The following is a 27,433-nucleotide window of genomic DNA, read 5'->3' as shown; positions in this document are numbered from 1 at the left end:
GAGACCACATCTGGAATATTGCGTCCAGTTCTGGGCCCCTCAGTTCAAGAATGACAGGGAACTGCTTGAGAGAGTCCAGCACAGAGCCACAAGGATGATTAAGGGAGTGGAGCATCTCCCTTATGAGGAGAGGCTGAGGGAGCTGTGTCTCTTTAGCTTGGAGGAGACTGAGGGGTGACCTTATTAATGTTTATAAATGCGTAAAGGGCAAGCATCAGGAGGACGGAGCCAGGCTCTTCTCAGTGACATCTAATGATAAGACAAGGGGCAATGGCTGCAGGCTGGAACATACGAGGTTCCACTTAAACATGAGAAGAAGCTTCTTGAATCTTCTCTGGAGACATTCAAAACCCGCCTGGATGTGTTCCTGTGTGACCTGATCTAGGTGTTCCTGCTCCAGCAGGGGGATTGGACTAGAAGATCTTTCAACGTCCCTTCCAATCCCTAACATCCTGTGATTCTGTGATAGTGTATTTTTTGTAATAATTACGGATGGTCTCATATATAACATTGCTTTTAAGCAGATGTATAATTCCAGTCATGTGTAAAGATCTAATCACGTGTTTGAAGCTTATCATAAGGATGAAATTTTGCTTGCCAATGCCTCAGACTGGATGTTTAATGCCCCCCTTTTCTCAGAACAGCATACAGCCTAAATGGGATGATTTGAAAGCCATAAAAACAAGGAAGGTAACGTGATCCTAAAGAAGACAGATGGAAGAAAGAATAAAACGTTGAGGAAACAAGATAGGCTTCCATCTCATAAACGATTTTTATATATTTAATACTGAGCTACATTTATTATATAGGCCTTGAAAATTAAAGCCGACAGGCTCAGCAGAGTACTTCATACACGAGGAGAGTGTGAGACAGTCGTGAGCACAAATGTGATGATTAAACCTTGTGGGCTTTCTGTTTTCACAGCATGGGAGAAGTGTAAAGGAGCATAAAGCTGACAAGAATTCCTAAGGGAAGCCTCGAATCAGCAGGAAACATGAAAAAAAAGGACAAGGGGAAAAGGAAAACAACCAAAGAAGGGGCGCATAATTGCGATTACTGAACAAAACCAACCAACCAACCATAAATAAAAAACAGTAGTTGAAAAAAAAGGGGGGGGGGGACTAAAAGGAGTCGAAAGTTAAGCCCATCGTGTGGGTGCTGCGACCCCCCTGCCAGCGGCGGGGCAGGCACCCAGGTGCCGATCGCTCCCTTCCCGCCCGCAGGCAGGGCCGGGGCGGCGCGGCGCTGAGGGGAGCTCAGCCCCAAAGCACCGGAGGCCACTGTGGGGATCCCTGACACCTCCGTGGGTGCCGTCCCGGGGCTCCGGGGCACTAAACCAGGCTTGGGCGGGACGGCGGCGGCGCCAGGCGGCAGAGGGCGCTGTGTGACGGTGTCGCTGCCTCTTCCCGGCGCGGCCTCTCCTCCCTGCGCCACGGCCGCCGCCGCAGGCGGCGGGCGGAGGAAGGCGGCCGAGGCGGGCGCCATGGCGCTGCCGGTGCTGTCGAGCTCGGGGGTGAAATTCCGGCGGGTCCTGGCGCACTTCCCCCAGGAGCTCAGCCTGGCCTTCGCCTATGGCTCTGGCGTCTTTCGGCAGGCGGGGCCCTCGGCCGGGCACAGCGAGGTGAGCGCGGCGGCCCCCCTGCCGCTCGTAGCGCCCCCGGGGGTGGCCGGGGGCTGCTGGGGCCGCTGCGGCTCGGGCACGGGGAGAGGCGGGGGAGCGGAGCGGGCCCGCAGCCATCGGGAGTTGGCGGGCAGGTGGCGGAGCCGGGGGGGGCGTCAGGGTCCGCAGGTAGCCGTGGGCCTCTGGCTGACAGTCCTCGCGTGCAGTTAGGTGGTGTTCAGCTGCCCTTTTATCGAGCAGGGAATCCTGCTTCACAATTCAGCTTTGCATTTTTTTAGCTTTTACATTTTGGTTTTAAGGAAGTGCCCAGGCTTGTTCACGCTGTCCACAGTACGCAGGTACCTGAGGCAAAGCGTGTTGTTACCCAGAACTTCTGGGTGCCCCCACGTTGGGGGGTCAAGCCACTTGGGAACAGCTTGGGATCTCCTCGTGCCTGCATTTGACTTCTTAAAGCGGTTCAGGGGCTGCATTGTGCATTCCCACTGGGCTGTTAAGCATGCTCCACAATTGTGGCTTTAAGTGTTTCTTACTTCCAGAGCAGTAAGCCTAAGGAATTTGAAGCACTGTTACTCCAAATATTAGTTTATGGTAGGGATGAGTTGTAATTTTGCAACTCCTCCGTGCAAAGGGGGTGTGTGAACTGTTTTCTTTGGAAGAACAGCGCAGCGCTGGATGTTACAAGTCTTTTAGCGTGTGGATTGCTTTGTTGATAAAAGCAAGTGAGTATAGTAGAAGTGCAGTTTCTTGACTTTTATCTGCCCTCATCTCCCAGTTTGTGGCCTTGTGTATTAGCAAAAATTCTCTCCATTAGCAGTTTAAGCTATTAGGCCGAGCTGGGAGCTAGGGCTACCGAGACCTTGTCATGCGTTCCTCTGTGTTACGGAAGGCTGAAGGTTGGCGATGTAACTGGGAGGGCAAGGAAAATTTTGGACCGTCACTGGTAGAGTGACCTGAAAAACATACAGCTCCATTGTAACCTTCAAGTTGTATCCAACATTAAGCCTTGTGTGTTCAATCTTGTTTTTAATTATGTGACCAATTATTAGCTGGTAGCTAGCTTATTATGCAGGTATTGGATTAATGTGATTAACATTGTTTGCTTCTTGATATGAAAACCAGTATTTTTCTCTGTATCCATAGAACAATATGCTGGACTTCGTGTTTGCAGTTGATGATTCTGTGACCTGGCATATGATGAACTTATTAAAGAACAAGAGTCATTATTCCTTCCTAAAAGTTTTTGGGCCAAAACAGATAAGTAATATACAGAGCTATGGAGCAGGGATTTACTACAATACTTTAGTGCCATGTAATGGTAGGGTAAGTATGAGTTTTAATAAGTTAAATGTTCGTGCATCAAATATTGAAATGATTAGCTTAAAGCAGATTTCCGTGAAGGAAGCACATCCGATAGATTGCAACTGATGCTTAACTGGTGGTATTTTCAATATTTAGGTCTCAAACTGTTTCACAAATATCATACTATTTAAAAAGCAAGCAGAGCAACTGTTCTAGCACTTGACAAACATGGATAATGTTTGAAATTCACAACTAAAGCACTTCAGAACCTGAATTTACATTCCTTATCACTTGCAGTTTCACCAGTGGCCATATAGTAGTATATCACTGTTCTGTGTTTGGGGGGGGGGGGGGGACAGACTTCAATTCAGCAGTTGACCACATAGTAATAGCAAACTAGAGCCTTTCTGTCTGTTTGACATAAAACAAAAAACCACAGATGTTTAACATAGCAAGTTGTAATTGACATCTGTGTTGTTTAATGGCAAACATCTTTACGTGTGGTGTTTGGGTATAATTAATAATTCTAGGCAAGTAGTACTTGTCCAGCAAGTCCTACACCACAATTATGTGTAGACTGTATTTGGAAGGAGGAGTGCAGATAGGAGGCAGGGGAAGGAAGTGTGTATCTGTGTTTATTGGTGCTGATTTAGAGTAATTTTTGCCATGTGGTAATAAACTGGACATAACGGAAGCAAGTTCTGTTAAGAAAATTGGAAATTACATGAAGGACAGTTGTGGGAAAAATGCTGTTTGTACAAACTGAAGTTTCTCAGAGCACAAAATAGCAGTAACGCTGGGTATGTGTCAGAACTCTTCATATGAGGCTGGAGAATTAGTTTAAAAAAATTACTATATACTTGCTATTTTGTTTAAAGGTATCTGGATGAGGCAAGAATTTGGAGTTTAAACTTTGTTCTCTTGACGTTAAAATAAAATCCAAAACCCCTTTTAGGGATCAGTTACCTTTGTGATGAAATTTGGTCCTTTCTGGCTCTTTATATGCCTATCTAATGTTGTAATGACTAGTTATATCACAGTCTGGTCCTTTGTTATCCAGAATTTCTGGAGTTGGCTGCCTTGCTTTGGTGATAATCTTTGGAAACTCAGGATGTGCAAACTGGTAACTGTTAAGAGCTCATCTTTCTTCTTCCGTAACATAAACTAAAAAATCACAAATTGTTTTCTAGCATCAAAGAGTTTCTAAAAAAAAAAAAAAAATAATAATAAATGCTTCCTGATACGTCTCCCCTCCCCCCAGTAATAGTATCCATAAATGTTTTTATAATTTATTTCAAATTGCTGACAAATTCTTTTTTTTTCTTCATTATGTGTCTTGAAAAATACCGTGGAGTATTCTAACTATTGCATCATTTTGCTGGTGCAAAACTAATTGTAACTTTAAAAAAATCTTTTAAAGAACAGATGCGTTTTAATGTTCAAATTTCTTCAGGTCAATCTCTATCTAGACTAGGTTACTGTGGGATTTGAAGAACATTTTCCTTCAGGGATTGATCCGGGAATGATTTTATTGTAACTTCCTTTCCAGACAGGATTTTAGAGGGTCCTGTGTGTCTTCCATTACACTTTCTTTTTTTTTTTTTTCCAGAAGACTGCATGCAAATGTGACTTTTTTTTTTTACTGCCTGTGTTTTGGTAGATGTCCATGTGTTGATTTTCTTTAAAACTTATTTTACTTAAAAATTCTAGTTTGCTTTTGGAACTCCTTTATCTTTCTTGTTTTAGGCAACACTGCTATCAGTGTTGCTATTTGACTTTCTTTTTTTTTTTTCCTAGTAAGTAGTTGCATTGCTCCTTCTTCTTGTATTGTGTTCTTGCTTTCTTCCAATTATCCTTTCCTTTTTTTTTTTTTTCAACCAAAAAAATACAAAAAAGCCCCAAACCAAGCTTACTGTGGAGCTACGTCACTTACGTGGCTCTTCTTTGTATGATGCTGTTATCTAAGAGCAGTTCTCTAAGTGTTATCAAAGAGATGCTTTTATGGTAAATGTGTATTAGAGAAAAATTTGCAAATACTTGGGAGCAAAAGCTGATTAAGAAACAAGATGTAGACAGTAAAATGTTTTTAATTTTATGCGTGCAATATTTTATTGGAGGTGTATGTTCCTTAGAATTAATGACAGTTATAGAAAATAGTAAGTTTCCTGTAATGAAAACAGTACAGCTATATGATTGTTCAAAAACCTTTATTTTGCCTTTTTTTTTATTTTTTTTCCAGATGATAAAATATGGTGTAATTAGCACTGATGCCCTGATTGATGATTTACTTCACTGGAGAACCCTCTATGTTGCTGGACGCCTACAAAAGCCGGTAACTATTAGTTATCTGTCTTGAAATACAGGAAATTACAGGGATGCAAAATTATCGGTTGTAGTTTTAGCTTTAACTGTTCGTGATCTATGAGTCAATACTGAAGAAAATGTCTGCCCTGATTTAGGGGTCTAGTCTTACTAGATGGATAATCTCTCAGAAAGGAAGTGCAATATAGACCTTACTAATACTCTGTGTTACAAGGAAAAAAATGAAGTTAGATACATTAACAATGGTTTTCTGCCTGTAGTAAATCTTGAGGAACTGGACTATGCTAACTCAGAGTCCCTTAAAAATTTAAATATTACATTTAACAATAATAAAAAATAACAGGAGTCACCAAAATTTAATGCAGTTCATAGGATCATAGAATATCCTGATTTGGAAGGGACCGCAAGGATCATTGAGTCCAACTCCTGGCTCTGCACAGGACCACCCCAAAATCAGACCCTGTGTCTGAGAGCGTTGTCCAAACACTGCTTGAACTCCAGCAGGCTTGAGGCCATGACTGCTGCCTTGTGGAGCCTGTCCCAGTGCCCGACCACCCTCTGGGTGCAGAACCTTTCCCTAACCCCCAGCCTGACCCTCCCCTGTCCCAGCTCCATGCCGTTCCCTCGGGTCCTGTCGCTGTCCCCAGAGAGCAGAGCTCAGCGCCTGCCCCTCCGCTCCCCTCGTGAGGGAGCTGCAGGCCGCCATAAGGCCTCCCCTTGGCCTGCTTTGCTCCGCTCATGAGAAGACTCCCTCTAGAGCCTTCACCAACTTTACTGCCCTCCTTTGGACACCGAATAATACTTTCATGCCCTTTCTTTTACTGTGGTGCCCCAAGAGTGATTGCCCAGCTCTCTTAATTTGTCAAGGTCGCTCTGCAAGGCATCACTATCCTTGATGTAGTCAGGAGCTCCTCCCAAGTTAGTGTCATCTGGAAACTTAGAGTTGAGTTAAATAATAGAAGTATTTAAAGGTGAAAGCTGCTTTTTGCTGTGCAGCTACCATCTAGATCATTCTCTTGTTAAATATCTATAGTTAACCGCGACATGTAAAGAACATTGCTGTCTTTGCCAAGGGTGTCTGATTCAGTGTGCTTTCAGCAGATGGCAGCAGTGCCAAGTTAAATTTTCTTGGGGGGGGGGGGGGGGATGGGAAATGGGGGGTGACATGACTGTGCAAGTCGTAGAGCAGAAGTTAATTATGCTCTTAATGAATAACTTAGGATGCAACTTTAAATAGGTTGTCAGAGCGCAACTGACTTCTCCTCATCTCCAGTGACTTATTGTGGCATTGTGCAGACTAGAACAGCTGTTATCTTTATATGGAATACAACTAAATACGTTGAACAGCTGTTACATTTGTAAAGAATAAAATTAAACACATTGAGGAAAAATAACTGAAGGAGTTTCACTTCAACTATGAATACTGATTGTTTATTTTCAGCGTAACTACACTTGCTGCTGCTTTGATTTATTTTGGGGTTTCTCATCTTAGTACATATAAAATGGTCTTTATATCTTCTGATTAAATTCAGTAGGAGTACATACTTGCACAATAAGTATAATTTGGTATTTTGCTTGGTTGCTAACAAGAGACAGATATATCTTCATGCATATGTGTTTAATAGATAAAATAAGAAATTGGTGCAAGTTATTTTCATAAAGCTCATAGGAATTTGCACTGAATAAAGGCTGTAGGATTTAAAATAGAATTTGATTGAAAGATTACGTGGTGGGTGTTTAAACCGTCTCTTCCTGTAGGATCTGTAATATCACTAAATAGGATTTTACAATGTTATAGTGTGTTGCAGACATTCCCAAAAAATTATTTAAATCTGTTTTACAGGTTTCAAATGTCTGCTCTTTCTGTTTTTGCATCTGATTTGATTGCTTTGATAAACATGTTGTAAGTGATAGTGGTAGAAAGCTTTTCTTCCTCCCTAAAAATGTACAATAAGCCTCTTCTGGAGAGGAGATAGGGTTGGGTTTGTTTTTGTGTATGCTATAATCTCTTACATGCCATTTGTGCTAGTTCTGGACACACTTGACTGAGGCCAGATTAATTTTGTTTAACAATTTGGGAATTTTCTTCTCAGTCATGTAGACAAGAAAGAGCTCAGTGCCTTTCTGGTGTTCCGTTACGAATCTGTCGCTCTGTGAGTAAAAGCTAGCCAAGCTGTTCTAGCACATGAGGTGAAACATTTTCTCTGTCTTAGAAATCTTGGTGTCATTTTTACTGGAGGTTTTGTTACTGTTGTAGACTGATTGCCTTGACCAAGTGATCTTTGCAGAATGTTTGGCTGAATAGATGGAGTTTGGAGTTGCCATTTAGAAATGCTAACTTTTCTTCCCAAGCTTCTTTGTTTGTGTTAAAAGTTTGTTGGCTTTTCATGCTAAATTAAATTTATGACACTGATATGCTAAATTCCCATTTAACTGTATTGAAAATTTGAATAAACTTAGTAGTAATTTCTTCATAACTGACAGGTTTCCTGAAAAAAATGCTGATGTAACTAAAAAGTAAAACAAACAAGCACAGGTGAAACATAACTGTGTTTTCAGAGGAAGATTTTTAAAAGCACCTGAAGTGTTACTGAATTTTTGTTAAATATAGTGATTAAGCAGTTGTATTTTACTGTTATCCTTCTGAAGCTATTAAGAGAAGTGTTTAATAAATTGAAGTGAGGTGAGGGCAGAGTATGAATAGTATATAGCAGTATTTTGTACTACTTAGAGGGGTGTTGGGAGATTTTAAGTTTTTTGTGTTGCAAAAATTCCCACAAAGGAGTAACAGAGCAGTTGTTTGCAGAATTTCCCCATTGTTCAAATACTTTAAAACATTCTTTGAAAAACAATGGAAAAAATCCTCTTACTGTGATGTTTAGCAGAGCGTAGGTGTGGCTAAATGGCAAATTGGAATAGTACTTTTGAAACCTTTCATTCTGTGATGAGATTTTCTTTTTGTGTTTTGTTTGTGTGTATCTTTCTGTGCAAATGCTCACAGTTTCTTAGGTATGAATTTCCTAGCAGTGAAAATAGAACACTTCTTTCTTAAAGCTGTGGTGTTGATGAAGTGGGGATAATGCTTATCTATCAAATTGAATATATCCCTCACTGAAAATATTTAATAATTTAAAAGTCTTAATTGTAGTGTTAGGTAAGTGAATTTCATGTGTAGTGTAAAACCAGAATAAATTGGGCTCTTTCCTTCTCATGTGGCGTGAATAGTTCTGATCTTAATTTCTCTGTATCGTGAAACAGTTTTCCTTAACTTTGGGGTTCTTACAAATTTACCCCCAGGAATCATCATTCATTCTGGCTGATAGCTGCACTCTATTTTCCTGGGTGTTTTCTAGCTGTCTGGTCTGTTTGAAATTTGTTCCTAAATAGTATTGCTGTGGCAGTGCTTTATGCATTTAAATATTGAAGCCTTGCATATTGTTTCCCGTAGGAAAAAAAGAAATCTCATATGTTAAGGAGTATTTTTAGTGAAGGAGATTACTCTTTTCACTAAAGCCAGCCTGTGGTCTTCCACAAGGAGGACTAGCACCACAGGCTTCCCTTTTCTGCCTGTCTTTATTGCTTTGTTGTAGCAACGATCTATGAAAGTGGATATAAGTGAATTAGTTGGAGATTTTAAATATTAGTTTGTCCTTGTGACCAGCCAATCTCATGACCAGATCCAATTGTTCATTGGATCATATCTGAAAAAGTCAGCATGCATTCAGTAAACTTCCCTGTTTCTCAAGGAAATCAAATTTATTCAAGGCTCCCTAGGAGATGAATTTACAGTAGTTTAATGTGTTTTATCATTGTCCTTCATTTTAATGCTAGGAAATACAAAGCAATTAGGAGGAATTCTTAAGTGTTTGTTTGTACAATGAACTCTTTAAAATGAAAACCAAAGAAGAGAAAACACTTATCTTTCAAAAATCACCCCGGACCAATTCCAGACTACTGTATAGACTTAATGTTAGGCAAAACCACGCTTTAGTTCAGAAAGGTTGAGATAAGCAACCTCTATACTGTTGAATTCACCACCATAGCGAAGTGAGATACTGTTCTAGTTTTACACTTTCAAAGACTTTGCCATAGGGAGAAATAAAGTTCTGAACATACTACCAGCCGTCCCAGGCATTGCTTTGTTGATGTCCATTCAGTAAGAAGAATTTTGTGTGGCAGCTATATCAGATTCTTACTTTTTTCTTTTTTCTTATTGAATCTGGATTCATTTTTTTTTTTTAAATCTGTTAATATTTACACTTCCAAAGGAAAATATTTACTTGAAATGATACCTTAGCCTTTTCAGGTTATATTTTGTGGGCAGAATTTCAAAGATTACTGCAAATCATTTGCATGTGGGCTTCTGGAGGAGAAAAAACGAGTTGGGTACATTTGTTCATAACTGCCAGTGGATTTGCATTTTCATATATTCTAGAGTAAACAAATATTAATAAGCTGCCCTTTATAAAAAAGACAGTATTGCCCAACCAGAACCCTTAAAAATGACAGAAACTTACAACAGGAAGATATTCTTGGGGGACTCATTTTTGAAAGGGCACAGTCAGTCACCTTATAAACTGGGCTGACTTTATCTGTCTAATGTTCTATAGTAATATTTTTTGATGCTGACTTCTGACTGAAGATCTGCTTCTTATTACAGTATATTTCCATATCCTAGATTACTGGATTCTGTAGTTGGTCTTGAACAGTTTGAATGTTTCCTAAAGATAAACATGTTTTTGTGGCACTTGGAATCAAGCAACTTCAGTGATCCATTCACATGTATGTGAAGTTCCCATTGCATTGACGTTTTCCTCATACAAAGTGCAAAATAAAACCCTACGTCTCCTAGGAGGAGAGCTAATGTCTAAGAAGCTGCTTCAACCCTATGGTAGAGCACCAGCAAGGAGTCCGCTATTGGAAAAAAAGATATAGGGAAGGTGAATAGGAAAACTTTGCTGTTTTTCTGGTATCCTGGTGTACCGTTCTCTTTCAGTGTGACAGTGGTCTTTTTTCCTATTGCATAATACCATGTGAAATATTTTTGATTCATTTACTCTTACTGTTTTGATTAATCCTAAATTCGTGAGTATGGAAAAGGTGAATAGCTCTTCAGAGAATAGTTGATGGCTGTTGCTTATAACAGTTCTTAATGTGTTTGTAAAAACAGCCTTTGTAGCAGGCTGTTAGATCTTAGAAAGATCCTCTGTCCCATTGTGTAAACAGAAGATGACACAGTCTGACACAGATGATAGGTCTTTTCTATACAATAATAATATTAGGATCTAATTCAAATTTATTATTTTTCATGTTGGATTGAGTAACGTTTCTAGCTCCGTCTTCAGTAGCACTTTCCTGAAGTCTTGCTTCCAATTACTCTGATTTTTTCAGGTGAAAATACTGACACAGAATGAGAATGGCAAGCTGCAAGCTGCTCTTATTAGCAATCTGAAGAGTGCAGTCACAGCAGCCTTTCTCATGTTACCAGAAAGTTTCTCTGAAGAAGACCTCTATATGCAGATTGCAGGACTCTCCTATTCTGGTTAGTATATGGTGTCTAAAGTCTCTGAGGAGAAAAGCTGTAGTTGGAGCTGTTGTACCACATGTACTGTGTGCAAGTAGTAGTGAGTCTAATATGTAGGAAGTCAGATGTTCTTTTGCTTTGGACCTACACTGTTGCATGCTCCATTAGCTAAATTTTACTGCTGGGTACCTAACAGTTTGGAAAGGCTGTGCGTGTTCATTGAGGAGTAGGTAGAGGTACGTAAGCAAAACTGTTCTTGATTTACAAGCACCTAGGTATGGATGATTGGTTATGGTGAAATGAAGTGATATATAAAAAACAAACCAAAACCCTTGTTCCAAATGAGTCTTCAATACCACAATTAATTGTATGAAAATTATCATTAAAATAAAACTGAAAATTAAGTATTACTCTTTAAACATTGACATCTTTATTGAAATTATTATGAACAAGTTTGCTTGGAATTGTATTTTACACAGCACTTTCTTTGCTCATATAGAAATGCAAGCTTGGCCTTGCATTCCTTTTTTCAAACAAACAACCTAAAGCATATGTTGCATTTATAAACTGCAGGTTAGTTCCACTGAGGAGTGTTACTATTCTTTACATAGTATTTCCCTGGTTGGTTTAGATTGCAATTTGCTCAGATTTTCCATAGCATTTTTTTCTGAAGCATTATCTGTTTGAGTGACAGTGAAGGGTTGCTCACCCCATGCGTTTGCTACCTGCCTCACCTGAAACCTGTCCAGGAATGTCATTAGATTCTTAGTGGGCACCAGTGACCATGATATTTTATGGATATCCTTTGAAACAATGCTATTAACCAGAAAATTGGGAGATCGGTTAGCATGCTATGAGATGTTGAAATTGATTCTGCTGGGTGAATACAGCTAAAGCAATAACACTCCCAGGCAGATATGCTCAAGAAAAGAGCTGTCAATGACATGTTTATAGATATCTTATTCTGCTGTCATTTTGCTAAATCTTAAACTTTTCAAGCGGGATTCTAGTAGACAACACTGATTTTTGAGTTACTCTAATCAGTCTCCTTGCAGTACATAACTGCTGAAAAGAGTTGTTCGTGCTTTAATTTGGGAAATATTTTTTTTGTGCATTTTGAAAGCGGTGAGACAGTGCCTGGAAGTACTCTGGGAAGTTTTTGTTAGTTTTGCTGGTTGGCATAAATTGAAATTAAGTCATGCTAGCAAGTTGCCACCTCAACATTTATCTCCTAACTGTGGGAAGTGTGAAAATGAATTGATTCATGATTTTATTTGTTGATTTGGACAGCACTGAGCTTCTAACTCCTAGTTTGTAATTTTAGAAGCTACCAGGGTGTAATACATAGCAGAGGTAGGTAAACACTAATACAGGTTGTCTTTTCACTGACATTGGAACTTCTTATTAGAAAGTGTCACAAAGTATATCTTAAAAGGAAGTGTAAAGGTGAGTAGAGTAGCCGGGGTGTTGAAAGGAGTTGCTTTTCCAATCTGCTAACAAAGCAGTTGGCTAAGAGAAAAAGGGACATTGTAATCTGACCATGACTGATACTAGCTGTATTTCAAGTGTTGCCCTTGAAATGCAGAGATAAGGCAGATTATTTTCTTTCAGAATTGGAAAAATGAAGGTTATTTGGTTTTGGATACCAAATGTTAGGGCTGGTTACTCTAATACCATTTAGTAACTCATTAAAATTGATGAATGATTGGAAAGGATGTAATTGTGTTTCTGCTGCTTTTGAGGCTAAACTTGGAAGTTGGAATTTTTTGTTATGTAAGTGCAAATGTGGATGCGTGGGTTGATGATGTTATAGCATATCAGAGGCCACATCACCGTTCTGAAGCTTCTTTTCTGTGCTTGAAGTTATTTGGATAGTATTCTTTGACTGTTAGAAGATGAACCTTATGGATTAGGTAGGCACTGGTAGGATTGAAGAATAAAGAGTTTTAGATGACATCTTTGTACTGTTCGTTTCTGTTGTATTTTCCTTATTTGGGTTTTTAGTTTTGCCCTAATTAATGTTTTTCTTTTCTTGACTAGGTGACTTCAGAATGATCATAGGAGAAGACAGGTCGAAAGTGCAGAACATTGTGAAACCTAATGTTCCCTATTTTCAGAAGCTGTACAGTAACATATTGCAGGACTGCCCTCAAGTGGTGTATAAGCACCATCTGGGAAGGCTAGAGGCAAGTGGTTTTCGTAAAAACATTAAAAAAAAACACAAACAAACAAGGGGAAATGCTTTTTTTTTACACTGACAGAAGGCAAGAATTATGCCACACTAAGGCAGGCAGTTGTAGTCACTATACCTGCTATTATGTTTCTATTGTTAATTCTGCAGTCGGGAAACTTGTTGTAAATACCAGTCTCTGCATATGTAGTAGCTACTGTTCATTTTCTCTGAGCATAGCCACAGGACTAGAGCACTAGCAAGGGAACAAGAGAAGAGCAGTTGAAAATGTGTGGTCTAATGGTTACCATATGGAGACAGCAGTCTAGGAAGTGATGAATAAACATATGGCTTGTGTTAAAAAGATTAGGCCGTAACTTAGAGGTGCAACTTTCTGCAGTCAAAAAGTGTATTTAAAAACAAAGCCCTCTTGTGCTAGTTATGAATATCAGTTGAATAAAACAAACTGAAATTCTGGCACTATCTTTAAATACCCATACTCAAAAAAATATCTTCCTAATAGTCAGAAAACAGGCGTCCAGAATGACCACTGTCTTGAATTCCATCCTTGTGGCTTAAGGTATAAGTGAAACATGGCAATTAGGGGTGGGATGCCACAGTTGGGGGGGCTGTTAGCAATTTTTCTCATTTAGTATGCACATCTCTGTGCTACTATTCAACTGTGGTATACATTTCAACATTAATTTACAAATAGCATGACTTGTCTCATGGACATGAGTTCTCTGTCCTCAGGGTCACCTTGGTAAGTATCTCACTAGTGCCTCCTTTTAGGATGTGTCTGTTAGAAACTGAAGGAAGCTGTTAGAGATACAAGCAAGTTTGAGTACAGGAAGCATTTTTACTGCAGCTCTTTGGAGTACTGCAAAGGCAAATCCATATTATGCTGCAGCTGTCTCCATGTTTTCTTAACAATGTACTTTTGAATGTTTTAACAGAAATATTTAAATGAATTTTGAAAAGAACCAATGCCGCTTCCTCCAAGAAAATGGCTGGTTAGAATACTATTCCCTGTTACATTACCTTGGAACAAAATCTGGTATCATACTAGAAATATATTGTTAGGTAATAAATCTGTTTGGAATTCCATACTAGTCATTGAGGCTGTGGATTAAATGCCATCCTTTTACTGTTGTATTGAGATTAATACTTTATTCTTCATGTTTTGTTGTGGTTATTTGCCATTATTCCCCATGCTGAAATGGATAACTTCTATCTGGAATGCTGCTTAACAGAGAATAGAAACCACCCTCTCCAAGGACACATCTTCAGAATTACAGAGAAAAATCTTTTTTAAAAGATTCTTTAGAAACAATTGAAGTCAGACACTAGTTCTTATAGTTCTGTTTCAGGCATGGATTCCTCCCACATAATGTTAAAAGCCTGCGCATTGTTGACTCCCTCTGTAGTCAGTGGGTGATTCATCTGGATATCATTTTCTTCCCATTGACTAGAGGGAGTACAGGACAACTAAACTCCTGACCGATGCCTCCAAGAAATGTGTAAAAAGATGTGTGGGAGTACTCAGACTCTTAATGTTTTCCCCCCATTTTGGAGAGCCCTTTTCTGTTAAACATTTTTCAATATTTGTGCTTACATTTTGTATCAATGTGTACAGGCCTGCATGTTGGTATCATTGTATTCAAAAAAGGGTCATTGAATTTCTGATTTAGATTGGAAAATGTGAAATGAATGTTTCCTTCAAATTATTCAAACCAGATGTGGTTTGTGTTTAAAGAAGAGAAAATGTTTTTCAAAGTAAACTCTGTGTGTGTGTTTGGTTTGATTATATTCAGCAGAAGAAACAGAGCTAAGTGGTCTTTTGGGAACATTTTCTCTCATTTTCATGTTCTTGTGTTCCAGAGGAAATTGGATAGAGCAGAAATGGTACAGTTTCAATGAGAAGTTCCTTGCAGGGGCAGTAAGATTCTGTTTATACTTTAGGCTTCCCTTGGATAGAAGTTAACATCTTTCCATTGAGTTATTCTTCAGGTTTAGAACTGGGACACTGCGTTTGCCAGCACATGGAGAGTTTTCATTAGGATGGTCAATAACTTTTACATGTGAAATTCATAGAGTTCTCTGAGGTATTTATTACAGGCCAAAGATAGCCAGAAGACTTTCATGACTTCTTTGAATAGAAGTTGCTTTGGTAATGCTGAATTTTTGTTTTTACTGTCTTATTTTTTAATAACATTCAGATTGATAAAAGCCCAGAAGGTCAATTCACACAACTTATGGCTTTGCCAAAGAATCTGCAACAAAAGATAACTTCTCTGGTAGACCCTCCTGGGAAAAACAGAGACGTGGAAGAAATCTTACTGCAAGTTGCCCATGACCCTGATTGTGGATTAGTGGTGCATCAAGGTAGGCCTTAGATCTCTGTCTGTAATCCCCTTTAAGACATGATAGATATAAAGATTTATTGTATATGTTCTTCTAGTTCAGAAGGATGTTTTAGTGAGAAGGAATAAGACAACAAGAGGTTAATCTTGTAATAAGTTTTTAAAAGCGTATTCTACTGTTTGATTGCAAGTAAGGTCCCTGAAATAATGGAAAATATCTTTCTATGTCAGTAGAAATGCTAAGAGTTTTATTTTGGGTCTTGAAAGAAATAATCTCTGACCTCCTTAGATAATCTAACTATGTGGGATGCTTCAGGATTTCATTGGCTGGCATAGCTTCATTTAAATATTAAGCTGTATGTTCTCCCAGTCATACAATGTGGTGCTGTATTTTCTAGCTTGCTGGCATTACCCTTTCCAATTATCATAGTTCGTCCAGATATGTGGTGCTCTGGCAGAGAACTGAAGCTTTGAGGAAAAAGATTGAGGTACTTCTCATCATCACAGGTAGTTTCTTTGAGACAAGGTTGTTGTACAAGCAAGTTAAAGCTTATGCTGCAGACATCACTGTTGTGTCATTCTGCAGATAAATGAAAATGTTTAGTACTTGAACGGTCCTTCGTACTTTGATACATCTTAGATCCAAGCAGCGATTTTGCAAGCTCTTTGAGCATAGCAAAAGATGCGTAGATGCCTGAGAGCCACAAGAGAGGAGCCAACTGCAGAGGGAGCTCTTGCACTGATTTCTCTTTTGGGGGGGGGGGGGGGGGAGAGGGGGAGGTGAAAGACTCTCAGCTCTCTTCTCCATTGACAGTCTAGGATGCATTGCACCTGGCCATCTAGGATGTCCAGCTTCTTCTATGTCAGTCTCTCAGCTTTTGTGCAACTGTGGACGTACTGCAACAGTAGCGTGATAATAGCTGAATCTGGGAGCAGGTTGTGAGTTTTACAACTGTCGTCCACCCTGAGCTACTTACTCTGCTAGTTGTACTTATGTAGGATATTACGGGCATGGCTGATACTATGGTTTGTGGACAGGAATGCAGCACTTCAATGTCAAAACATTAGATAGATCTAGTCTTCTCAAGCCAAGCAGTTTATACTCTCAGAAGGACAAATCAAAACCTCTCTTTCAGTTTTGTTGCCAAAGGAATTTTCTCATTCAAGAATTTGGATAAAGAGCAGAGAAAACCATTTGGTAATCCTACAAGACTAAGCTGAGTACTCAAGTTGAATTACATTTTCCCTAGATGTTTTACTAGCTCAGCATGACTTGTTCCCCCATCCCAAAAATAAATAAATAAAATTTATGTATGTGGAATATTGTATTCCTCTTACTTGTTCATGGGTATCCCTAGGTTTTGCTCTTTACAGAAGTGCATTTGAAAGAAGGTTTTAGAAATAATATTGTACTCTATGTTCTGGTTAATGCAGAAAAGTAACTTTCAGTTTGGAAGACTAACTCTGGGACTGCTAACTTCATTTTTAAGTGTTTAGTAATATACAGTACTTTTGTTCTGCACCTATCAGTAGGCTTTTATGCATTAGTGCAAATATAAATTCTTAAAGCTTTTGTTTATTTTTTTGCAAGTATCATTTTATACACTATACCTTTTACACCTAAAGACCTCTGGACAATGGAAACTGAATGTGCTGCAGTTTGAAGTGTCAAATGAGTGTTGTCTACAAAAGTCGAATCGTTTAAAAAGCTAGTCAGATGCTGTGCAATATAAACATATCTACTTGACAAGAGAAGTGCAAAATCCCAATTTCATACTGACGTAAACAATGAGTGTAATTTGTTCTGATCTAGACAGTGCTTAGATGGAACATAATTCTGGAACATAATTATGAATCCTTTGTGACTGATCATTTTAGAGAAATAGTGTGAATGGTAGATGAATGAATTGCATCATACACAGAACTTCTAAGATGGATAACATCTGTATGCTTTTCTATCTGCAGGCATTTCAGGAATTGTGAGATCTTCCAGTATAGTGCAAAGTGCTAAAACCATACTAACAGCTGGTAAGTATGTGGGTGACTTCTATCCATGTGGGCTTTCTGATTTTACAAAGTAAAATTTTTAGGGCCCCAAGATTGCCTTGCTAGAGAGTTTAAAGCATAAGCTTTTTGGGTGTCTAATGACAATATTGGAAGTTTATGGAAATAAGAAATAGATATTTCTGCTTTTTATAACTATTGAGAAATTTTAAAATGTCAAAAGGAATTGGAGTCTACATGACTTCAACGACAATAAAAAATAATAATAAAAAAAGCACAAACCAAAACAACAAAAACCTTTGACTTCATTTTCCTTCTGTATTTAGCTGATGTGCACTAATTCTGCTCTTCTTTTATTTAAAAAAAAAAAAAAAGATGATTTCATAATTCCCTCTGGCTTTCTACATGTGGTTGGATCCCTAAATGATCAATACATTGTACTGATGTTATGTAGACTATCAGGTTAGCTCATTATAAAATAAAGGAGGGGATGAGTTTACAGTGAGAAAACTTTGACAGAATCCGAAGTTTCTGTCCGAGCTCAGAAGACATGCGTGTTCAGATACCTTCTGTATTCCAAACTAAACATATATACTTGGTGAGTATTGGATATTACTGTAATTCTCATAGTTCAGAATGAATTACTTTAGAAGGAGAGTTGAGTGTTAAAAGTCAGCGTGAGAGAAGATGTAGAAGGCAAAAAAGGACTTGCTATGGGAAAATGAGGGATGTTTTTCAGCTACGAAAATCCTCCTAACTGAACAAAAGTTACTGCCAATTACATAGCTGAAACTTCATCCTGTCTTTCTGAGTTCTGGAATAAATCTAGTTTTAAGATGCTCTGTTTTTTACATTTAAGAAGCTGAATGAACTGCACCTCAGTTTAAAAGAAAAGACTTAGGACCTGAGTCTTCATTACCTTAAAAACAGACAAACTCATGATCTCCTTTTAATTCCTGCAAAATGAAAAAATCTTGTTGCTTGCATGAAGTTGCTCATATCCTAGTCTGAACTCATTCATACCTATCCTATATTTTCCACAAAGGAATTATATACAAGCAATGTCATTACTAGTTTTAAAAGCAGCTTTTATACATTCCTACTAAGTGGTCCTTTTCCAGATTTCTACAGCTGCTGTTCACTTCCAAAGTTGGTTGCACTCTATCTCCTTCTAAGAAAACGCAGGTTGCAGTGTTCAGGACCATTAGTGGTTTGCTGAGTAAAGTAAGCAGGAACAGTTGTACTTCTTACATGCATCTGTTAATAGTCCAGTTATATTACAGAAAAGAAGTATAACAAAATTATTGCCCAGCTTTGTTTAGTAGTTGGAGGAGCAGAAGGACGTAACTCCATTTGAAAAAGCAAACTTTTGTTGTATGAGCTAGACATACCGCATGTACGACTTTCTAATGCAAGTTTTCCAACCAAATAAGTGAAGCATTATTTTTAGGATTTGTTGTCAAAATTACCTGCTAATGGTTAAGACTTGTGTTGCAACATGCCACTTTTAAAAATATCAGCTTGTAACCAGTCTGTTTCTGAATCCATGGAGAATAGATTTTGTAGAGGAAAATAATTGGAGGGGAGGGGCATGAAAGACGGTGTCACCATGTGTGAATTCAGTGCTTGTGAAAGCCAGCAGCCTGGCTGAGCCATGGAGCAGAGCTGTTCATATGTAACTGCAAGAATGTGAATAAAAGTGGTTAAGATTTGTCAAATTGTTTATGCTCTTCATCTGTGTAAATCTTGATAGACAGAAAATCGCCTCTGGGAACTGTTAGCTCCTTTTGTGTGTCATTCAGTAAATCACTTGCAGCCTTTATTGTTGCTAGGACTTCTGGGAGGTCCTAATGTATGTTTTTAACAGGATTTGTCATTTTTTTTACCATATTTTCTGTTTTGTGCACCTGAAACGCTTCCTCTTCGCTTTTGTCTTAACTGCTTTTTGCTTTATGTAGTGGCATGTTTTTTTTGCTTCAGAATAAAATTTAGTTGTCTTCTAACCAGCTAGTTACATAGAATAAATGTAAATAAAAAACATGTGTTTTCTGCCAATGCTTTTATTGCTGAAAATGCATCTTTGCAGTTTGATTCAGGTCAAGCAAAGCTTGATCCTTTGCTTTGAACACAAGACAAATTTGAAAGAGGTTTGGTGGAACTTTATTTTATTACTCTTAGCATGATTTTCTTTGTTTTAACTGTATTTATGCAGTTCTGCCAGAACCTGGCTGAAACTGTGAGGAACTGAATTCAGGATTGATCTCTTCAGGTTACTCAAAGACTATATGCTGAGGGAGACGAGTTAGAACTGGTCCTTTTTCAAATCTGGCATTTCCTAGCTCCTGAACGTTGTTTAATGAATGTAGAGGTAGCCTTCCTGAGCGCTGCTGTGCAGACCACCCTGGCTGGAGAAGGGGTGTCCTGCGCCCCCGGTTAGCATCAATCAGAAGCGTCTGTAATGGGTGCAGCTGCACCCAAAACGGGTATTGCTCCCTTTGCTAATCTGGACACTGCTACTTTCCCAGGCAGCCTGCAGGGCGGCCTTACCAGAACCTCGTCAGTTTCATATACTGAAGATGGACAGAAGCACAGTAGTAGTAGTAATGTAAATAAAACTCTAAATTTTAGTGCATGTTAATGAAGAAATAAAATGTAACTGACCAAGTTGGTGATTTCATTTTTTCGTACTGAAGGTTTTTATCATCTTCAGAGATTTTTTCCCAGGAATTCAGGTTTCCATTTGTTTGGGCTTAGTTAGCCTAGAGGTAGAAGCCTTTTGCTTTGGGGTGTTTTTGTTCGTTTGTTTGTTTGGTTTTTTTAATATTTCTCTCCAGACTTTCATGATTGAGTCTGTCTGGAGTCTTGCTGTATCTTCAAATGAAGATCTCTCAGTCGCGGTTTCTTTATTTAAAACACTTGTCGCTAGGGGGCAGGCGTTAATGCTGTTCACGTTGCTTCGCCCTTTGTTGGGGCTTTTATCAGCTACCACTCATGTAGCTACACACTATACGCAGACAAAACAGTGTGGCCTCTATGTAGAAAGTATTTCTTTGACTCATGGAAGAAGTGTGTATCATAGGAAGGTGTTCAGCTATTAAATTTAATCTCTAGGGATGCTGCATTTCTTTCTTCATTCTTTAACCAAATCTTGTCTAATGTTGTGTTCCCCTGAGAACTATTTTTACACTGCCTAGTAGAGACTTCATGAGAAGTAATGTGGTTCTTCACTTTTTTATTCATCTGCTCTGTTCTTTTGTAATGCTTATGTTAAGAATACTAGCTAAGATGCAAGAGAATTACGAAAGGATCGTGAAATCAGTGCTTCCATTAAATAAGCTCTGCCTATTTTTTTTCTTTCTGTTCCTGGTAACTATATAAGTACTTTTGTCCTATGTATGCATGTGAAAGAACTAATTTTCAATCTGTGGCCATCATTTTTTTTGGAAATGTTTAGAGGGACACAAAATTATCTCCTTAACTGATTCTTTTATCTTAAAAACAGCAGAAAAATGTGAAATGCCTACTTTCTGGTCTGTAACATAGTAGTCCAATGTAAAGCATGTGCCTAAATTAAATGTTAAATTGGGAATAGTTGTTGCTGAGATGGCATGCTGTGTATTAATGTTGTTGGCAAAGAGCACAGGCAAAATAAAGAATTTCAACCCATTTAGGAGAACTTTTTTCATCTTTCTCTGCCAATTTGGTTTTAAAGTTGCGCTCAAGCTCTGTGTTTTTGTTTGTTGTTAAATGCCCTATTTAGTTTTTGAAAGTGTGCCTGTATATTTCTTTTTTGAGTCTGTGGTAAGCATGCCTCTCTGTTTCCTATTAGAGATGGCACAATCGTTTGATTTATTTTCCCACATACCCAGAGTCTGCACAGTCTTTGGGAACCAACTCTGAAGTTCTTCTGTTTTGCTCTGAAGGAGATGTTGATACTTTAGCTTAAATTTCTTATATCTTACTAGAGGAACACTGTAAGCCTTGAAAGTGTCTAAAAAACCAAAATATTAGGAATGTGTCATCCGTTGAAGCAATTGTTCGTCTTTTAAATTAACACAAATGCTTTTAGCTGCTCTGAATAACATTTGTTTCCTTACAGTTGGGATGTTAGTATACTGTGTCTTCATGGAAGTATTTTCTTTAAATTGTAAGGAGCAGTCTTATATAAAATACTCCATAGATTTGTAGTAATTTCTATCTTCTTCAGCTGCCTGAGCAAAACAAATACTGCAGTAAACTGTAATTCACTGTAAATGTGTAAAACATTTGCACGTCTGTGCATTATATACTAACAATATATAAATATTTGCATCCACTGTATAGCATGACAGCTCTTCAGCAGTAAAGGAAATAAAGAATACTGCATCCAGATATATTTAGGGGGAAACTTTGGGGGACCTGTAAGATAGTGTTATATTATAGCCAAATTACTAACACTTCCAATGAAAGGAACATGGGACTTTTAAGCAAAAACAGATACAACTGATGTTTACACTGAAGTTTTGTGGTCTTGATTCCATGTGCGTTGGGTCTTTGTTCTCTATCATATAGTGGAAAAATCTAAAGGGGAGTTGGAACCACCAAGCCGTAGATTCATAGCTAAAGTAGAAAGACATTTTCATGTGGTCCAACTGCTTCGGATTCTGAGACTGAGCCATAATTACAACCATTAACTTTTACTACAGATGTGACTCATCACCCTGAGGGCTGCTTTAAGAAACCAGCTGTATGTATAAACCTGTATTTTGCTTTGTAGCATGATGTGCTGGGGCAGAAATGTAAGCATCTTATTACATAAGATGCTAGGTTCAAGGCTGTAGTGGGTGGAGTTCGACAGAGTTCTCCCTGCAGGGGGAAAATACGGAGAAAAATCTCTTAATGTTGAGCTGCTGCAAGAGGCAGAGTAGGTTGGCAAGCTGATAGAACAAGCTGACTCGCAGGCTGCAGTGCCAGCGCAGTTAATTACAGTCCTGCAGGGCTGTAGCAGCTGTGTTACTGTTGCTTTGCCACATGCTATATATATTGTGCTTCCACAAGTACACTGACTTCATTGGAATGGCAGAACATCGATTCTGGCACTGCAACTGCAGTATTCGAGGGGCTATATCCTAGAAGTACAGTACCTAGGAGATTGGGCAGTAACTGTCAAAGCTATGCAGTTACATAGTTTTAACTTTTGAGATGGGAACCATTTACTTCATTTATGTGCTATGCCTAAGCTCAGTCTGGCCTTGTTGTGCGGCTGGAATTTGTATACTGCATGTAATTTGAATGCAGATGTGAGAGGTGCTTTGGAACTTACACGATTATTTACTTGTTATTTGAGATGCTGCAAAAGGATAACATCGTGACTTCATTAGTGTGCTTGCTTTTAGTAAAAAAAAAAAAAAAAAAAAAACTATTAAATATAGGAGAGTTTAACCTTACATATGGGATGCACATGATTCTGTAAGTTGAAAATATATCTATGAAGGATGCCTTGCAAAAGCTAAAGTTGAGTTTATTTAAATTGCAACTAGATACACAAGTACAAATGATTAAATACAACATATATGTTATGATTTGTTATGAAAGGTTTTTTAAACAGTTGTTCATAAGTATAGCATGTGCTTTTCCACATTACTGCATGCTTATTTGATTTTTGTGACTCTAGACTACTAATAATGAAAGCATCTTTCACTTAAGATTGTTTATCTTTGTTTGGTTTACTTTCTAAGGTCTCTTTAAATTCAAACATTGTCATATCAATTATTCCCTCAAAAGTGCAATGCGATAGCTAAACCTGAGTCTAATTTGTTCCAGAAGATCTTTCCTTGTGTTCTCGTGTGTCACTGTGGGATTTTTGCTACACTACTTCTGTGGGCTTTAGTCAATCTTTTCAGGTAACCAGTGTGCTGCTTAATAAACGTAAGAAAAACTAGTAAGTAGAGTGTACTGGGAATGGGCTTTCCATCTGTGCATATAAGCATCAAGGCCAAAGTGCAGCATTAAAAACTTCCATTTTCAGTTTTGAATTTTTAAGGGTGTGATTACACTTGGTTGTAATCTGGAAAGTCATTGTATGGTGGTGGGGGTTTTTGGAGGGTATTTTTAAATTTAAAAAAAGGATGGCAAAATCTGGAAGGAGGAAAGATAAGTAACTCCACTGGCTAGGATCTCAGAACCCTGCTGAAATGCCAAGATGAACAATATCTTAAGTTTCCAAATACCAGATGACTAAACCCAGCAAAATGTTGTCTTTTTTTTTTTTGTTTACAGTAGGTCTGTAGGAGAAGGCTCATATCTGATAGAAATTCGGGAGCTGTCTAACTAAGGATGTGCTTTACAAATTGTGTGGGAGTCATCCTCAATCCCTTCTGTCTAAAACTTGTAAAAGCTTGGAGGCAATGGCTGCTGCAAAATCCTTCTGTATCTCTGTGAAAATGGAGAAATGCCTGCCTGCATTGTAGGCCTGGTGTAATGGCAGGGTATTTACCACAGTGCTCTACTTGTGGGCTGCTGCGGGATGATGCCAGAATATCACAGCTACTCCAGCTTAACATGAGGTTTATTATAAGCCAGCACTAGGCAGGTAACTCTGAAGCAAAATTATTCCAGATAACATCCCCATGAGAAGGTATTCATACTGGTGTCTATAGTGTACTTCTGACACTGGCAGTGTTGCCAAATCATGGCCATCTGTCATCATCTCAGTGTTATTTTTGCTTCTTTCATTTTACCAGACTTCAGTTCACCTGGGTACGGTGCATGCCTTATTAACCTGGTTTTCCATACCCATCATCATTTCAGTGTTACTTCTTTTTACCTAAGGGCACAGATGTCATCTCATTGTGCAAGTTGAGGAGTTTTGATCTCTTGCAGACGCACTTGTTCCCTCAGTTATGAAATGGTAGCTGCCATTAGTTAGGGTGAGGCAATAACAAAATACTGAAGGAGGTTATAATGTACTTTACAACCTGTTGAAACCAGAATAGATTTCTACCCTAAGAGTCAGCGGCACGTTTCCTATGAAAAAATGATAACTCTTTTTCACTTCTAATTTGCAAGCTTTTCAATAGCAACGCTGTGGGTCTGTTTCTCCTTAGGGGTTGAAACTGCCTTGGGGAAACTTCTGGTGGTGTGCAGTGTTAGATTGCGTTAAATCAAAATCAGTGTGATGCTTCAAAATTCCTACGGTGCAGTTACACTTCACAACTTTACAACAAGGCAACCAAGTGCCTCTTAAGCTTGGAGCACAGCATCAGGCAAGGCTAACTAAAATTTGCTTAGAAGAAGTTGGGATTTGGAAGCATAAAACTTGTTGTCTACAAGTTGTGTATAGTTTGCTTGTTTTGCTTGAGCAAACTCTTCCTTTTCCTTTCTTTTTCCTGGCTATATTCTGGTCTACCTCTCTTTCTCTTCTTCCCCATTGTCCCTCCAGTAAAACTTTGGCTGCGCAGGTAATCCGCACGATCTGGTGGGCTTCAGCCTCTGGAGCGGACTTGCTTCAGTGACTAAATTCCTCATACAGATGTGGTCTGCTCATTAACCTGAATGCATAACAGCCTGGAGTCCTCTAAAGAGTTCTGGTCGCGTGTCCTGCTGCGTAATACAGGCTACCAGCTTGCTGGGGTCCATTGCCAGGCCAGAATATGTTCCTATGCAGCTGGGCGTGCCAGTAGTAGATTAGGAAGGGCTTGAAAAGGACAGTGTGTTGGTTTGGTGAGCATCTGCAGCAGACACAGATGGTGTAAAAGGCTTTGTATGTGTAGCATTTTAAGAACAGTGATATATGTTACAAGTTTCCATCTGTACTAGTTAGGAGTTGCATCATGCATTCCTACAGATGCTATACATTTGCTGTTCTCTGTAGGTGTTTGTGTGCAGTGTTGTCTTCAGAATTATCCTATTCTCTTTTGCTCGCTTTGATGCTATTTAAAGTGGTTTTGTGTCATTATTTACTGTGTTATGACCGTGACAAGGTTATTGCATGTCTACATGACATATTAGGTTATTGTCATTCTTCCAGGAAAACACTTTACTTCATGTAGAAGCAATCTATTATTTGAGATGGTCTTCCAAAATTTTGACGATTTCTGGTAATTGTGTTTTGTTGTGTTTTTTTTTTTCTTCTAGGGGCAAAAAAATCTGTAACTTACAGTGCAAAGAAATTGTATAAAATGACAAAGGGATGGTTAAAGAAGACATCTTGAGTCTTGACACACTGTGTGTGGGTAAATAAATGGTACTTTTTCTCCAAATATTTTTCTGGTGTTGCTTTGCCTACTTAAGAAGGTGAAAGTGCATTTAAGAAGTCAGTTCTAATAATTCCGTGTCCATTTTTACTACTGCCAAAGAAATTTTTGTTACTGGGGAAGGTTTGATGGAAGTAGGGCAAAGGAATTATTATGTAAATACTGAAATTTTCTGTACGTGTAAATCAGATTTTCAAAGAATTTTCAGAAACCTTGAATTTAAAGGATCTATTGTACGTACGAATTAAAGACCAAAGTCACTTATTTTCTATGTAATGATAGCTTTATTTTTGAAAATAACCCCAAGGCTCTTTCAAAATATCCTCTTCCCCAGTTCTAGTTTTCTCAGAGACTTACAGAACTGGAGAGTCCATAGAATTTTAATTAGATATTAAACTGTTCTCTTGAAATATGTTATTTATTTCTCCACTGGCAAGTTCATCTTTAGAATTCTTCTGAAGATGCTAAGTGGGTGCATCTGCAGGTTAGACTTCATGACAAGTAAATTTTTCTCAAATCTGAGACATTCTGAATCAAAAAAAAAAAATTGACAATGATTTTCAGTCTGGGAAAGTGTGTTTGAAATGAGAAGCTTGTCAGGTATCAGTTCATTTTGTAAAATTTTTATGTTCCTTTCGTGAGACTCAAATGATAACGGCCTAAATCATAGGTAAGTGTTGTCCAAGGTGTCACAGTTGTAAGGAAAGTCATACTGTCATTGATGTTCAGCATTTACTTGTATAGATTTATGAAATGGATTGTTAGGCAGAAGGTTTTATCCAAGTGCTTTAAGAACTGGAATTTTAGAAACAAGAATGTTTGATTCATTGATATTTTTTTTCCCGAAAATAATGTCTATAAAGATAAAACTTGTTCACCCTTGCTTAATTAAATAAGCTATGCTGAAGAAGTTGGACTATCCCATAATGTGTTACGTGATGCCATTAAAGAATGGAAATTTATGACAGTATTCATGTGTGATGAAATAAATTGGAGCATCTGTTGAAAGTAGAATGCTTTTGGCACTGGCTCAGGTGGATTTGCTAATTTTAGATGTTTTGCTTAATGGAATTTGAGAGAACATTTCATTTCACTTGTGAAAGTATCAACAATTTAAAAAACAAAAACAAAACAAAAAAAGGGGTTAAAAATGGAAATATATCCTTCCTGACTAGCGTGTGCTTTTTCTTGTGTATCATGTGGTCCGTAGGGCCATTTCTCAAGCTACACTTTGATTTAATGATCTCACTTTAAAAAACATTATTGGAATGAAATTGGCTGCAGTTTCCAGGGATCAGTTCAAAGCATAATTTTAAGAAAGAAGATAGAAAAAAAATACAATATTTTATTTAATGTGACTCACTAAGGCTTACTTCAATCACAGGGGAACTTTTAAATATCGATTATTTTCAAATGGCAAAAGTTGAATATAGTCAGGAAATAAATTTGTCTGATTTTATTTTCTTGGAAAAGAATACTGATGTTAAATAGTAACTTTCTAAAGTCATAGACCGATTTGTAACATTTCACTGCTTGTTAGCTGATGGTGGATCTAGACTTTGTTAGACCAATCCCCTCACATGTCCATTTTCTGGTATTAGGAGTCTGACTGTCCTGATGGTGCTCTGTTCTCCAGAAGTGACTTAAACTAGAAAATGTATGTATGGTACTAGAATTCTATGTTCTTGTTAGTAAGAAGCCGAAGTCCTAGATTTGAAAAAGAATTACATGAAATGGATCTTTGGAATTTAAGCCACTGCTTATATTAAATTAACCTTGGGTTTTGGCTAGTTTTTTTTGTTTGCACGATGAGGTTCCTTTTTGGACCATCTAGAAATGTTTTATACAAAATATACCATATGCACCTTAAAATTAAATTCACATGCAGGGACAACG

General features: G+C 38.3%; 1 protein-coding gene across 1 annotated transcript; it reads left to right on the top strand.

The window, feature by feature from the left end:
* Positions 1 to 1,359: 1,359 nt before the first annotated feature.
* Positions 1,360 to 26,548, top strand: TAMM41 (TAM41 mitochondrial translocator assembly and maintenance homolog). The gene is made up of 8 exons (XM_080606770.1): positions 1,360 to 1,621; positions 2,762 to 2,941; positions 5,160 to 5,252; positions 10,634 to 10,784; positions 12,807 to 12,952; positions 15,156 to 15,321; positions 17,265 to 17,327; positions 25,419 to 26,548. Exons 1-8 carry the CDS (start codon positions 1,484 to 1,486, stop codon positions 25,493 to 25,495), a joined length of 1,014 nt encoding a protein of 337 aa, XP_080462896.1. The 5' UTR covers positions 1,360 to 1,483; the 3' UTR covers positions 25,496 to 26,548.
* Positions 26,549 to 27,433: the final 885 nt, after the last annotated feature.

This window comes from Anser brachyrhynchus (genome assembly GCF_964034855.1).
Source record: "Anser brachyrhynchus genome assembly, chromosome: 10".
Taxonomy (NCBI): domain Eukaryota; kingdom Metazoa; phylum Chordata; class Aves; order Anseriformes; family Anatidae; genus Anser; species Anser brachyrhynchus.
The sequence above is the reverse complement of the archived record's forward strand: the minus strand, read 5'-3'. Positions and strand labels throughout refer to the sequence as shown.

Bases quoted from the DNA above. Each gene is read 5' to 3' on its own strand.
- TAMM41 (XM_080606770.1), top strand. From the start codon at position 1,484: ATGGCGCTGCCGGTGCTGTCGAGCTCGGGGGTGAAATTCCGGCGGGTC. The intron at 15,322-17,264 runs GTAGGCCTTAGA...TTCTATCTGCAG, and splicing joins TGGATTAGTGGTGCATCAAG to GCATTTCAGGAATTGTGAGA. The intron at 17,328-25,418 runs GTAAGTATGTGG...TTTTTCTTCTAG, and splicing joins TAAAACCATACTAACAGCTG to GGGCAAAAAAATCTGTAACT.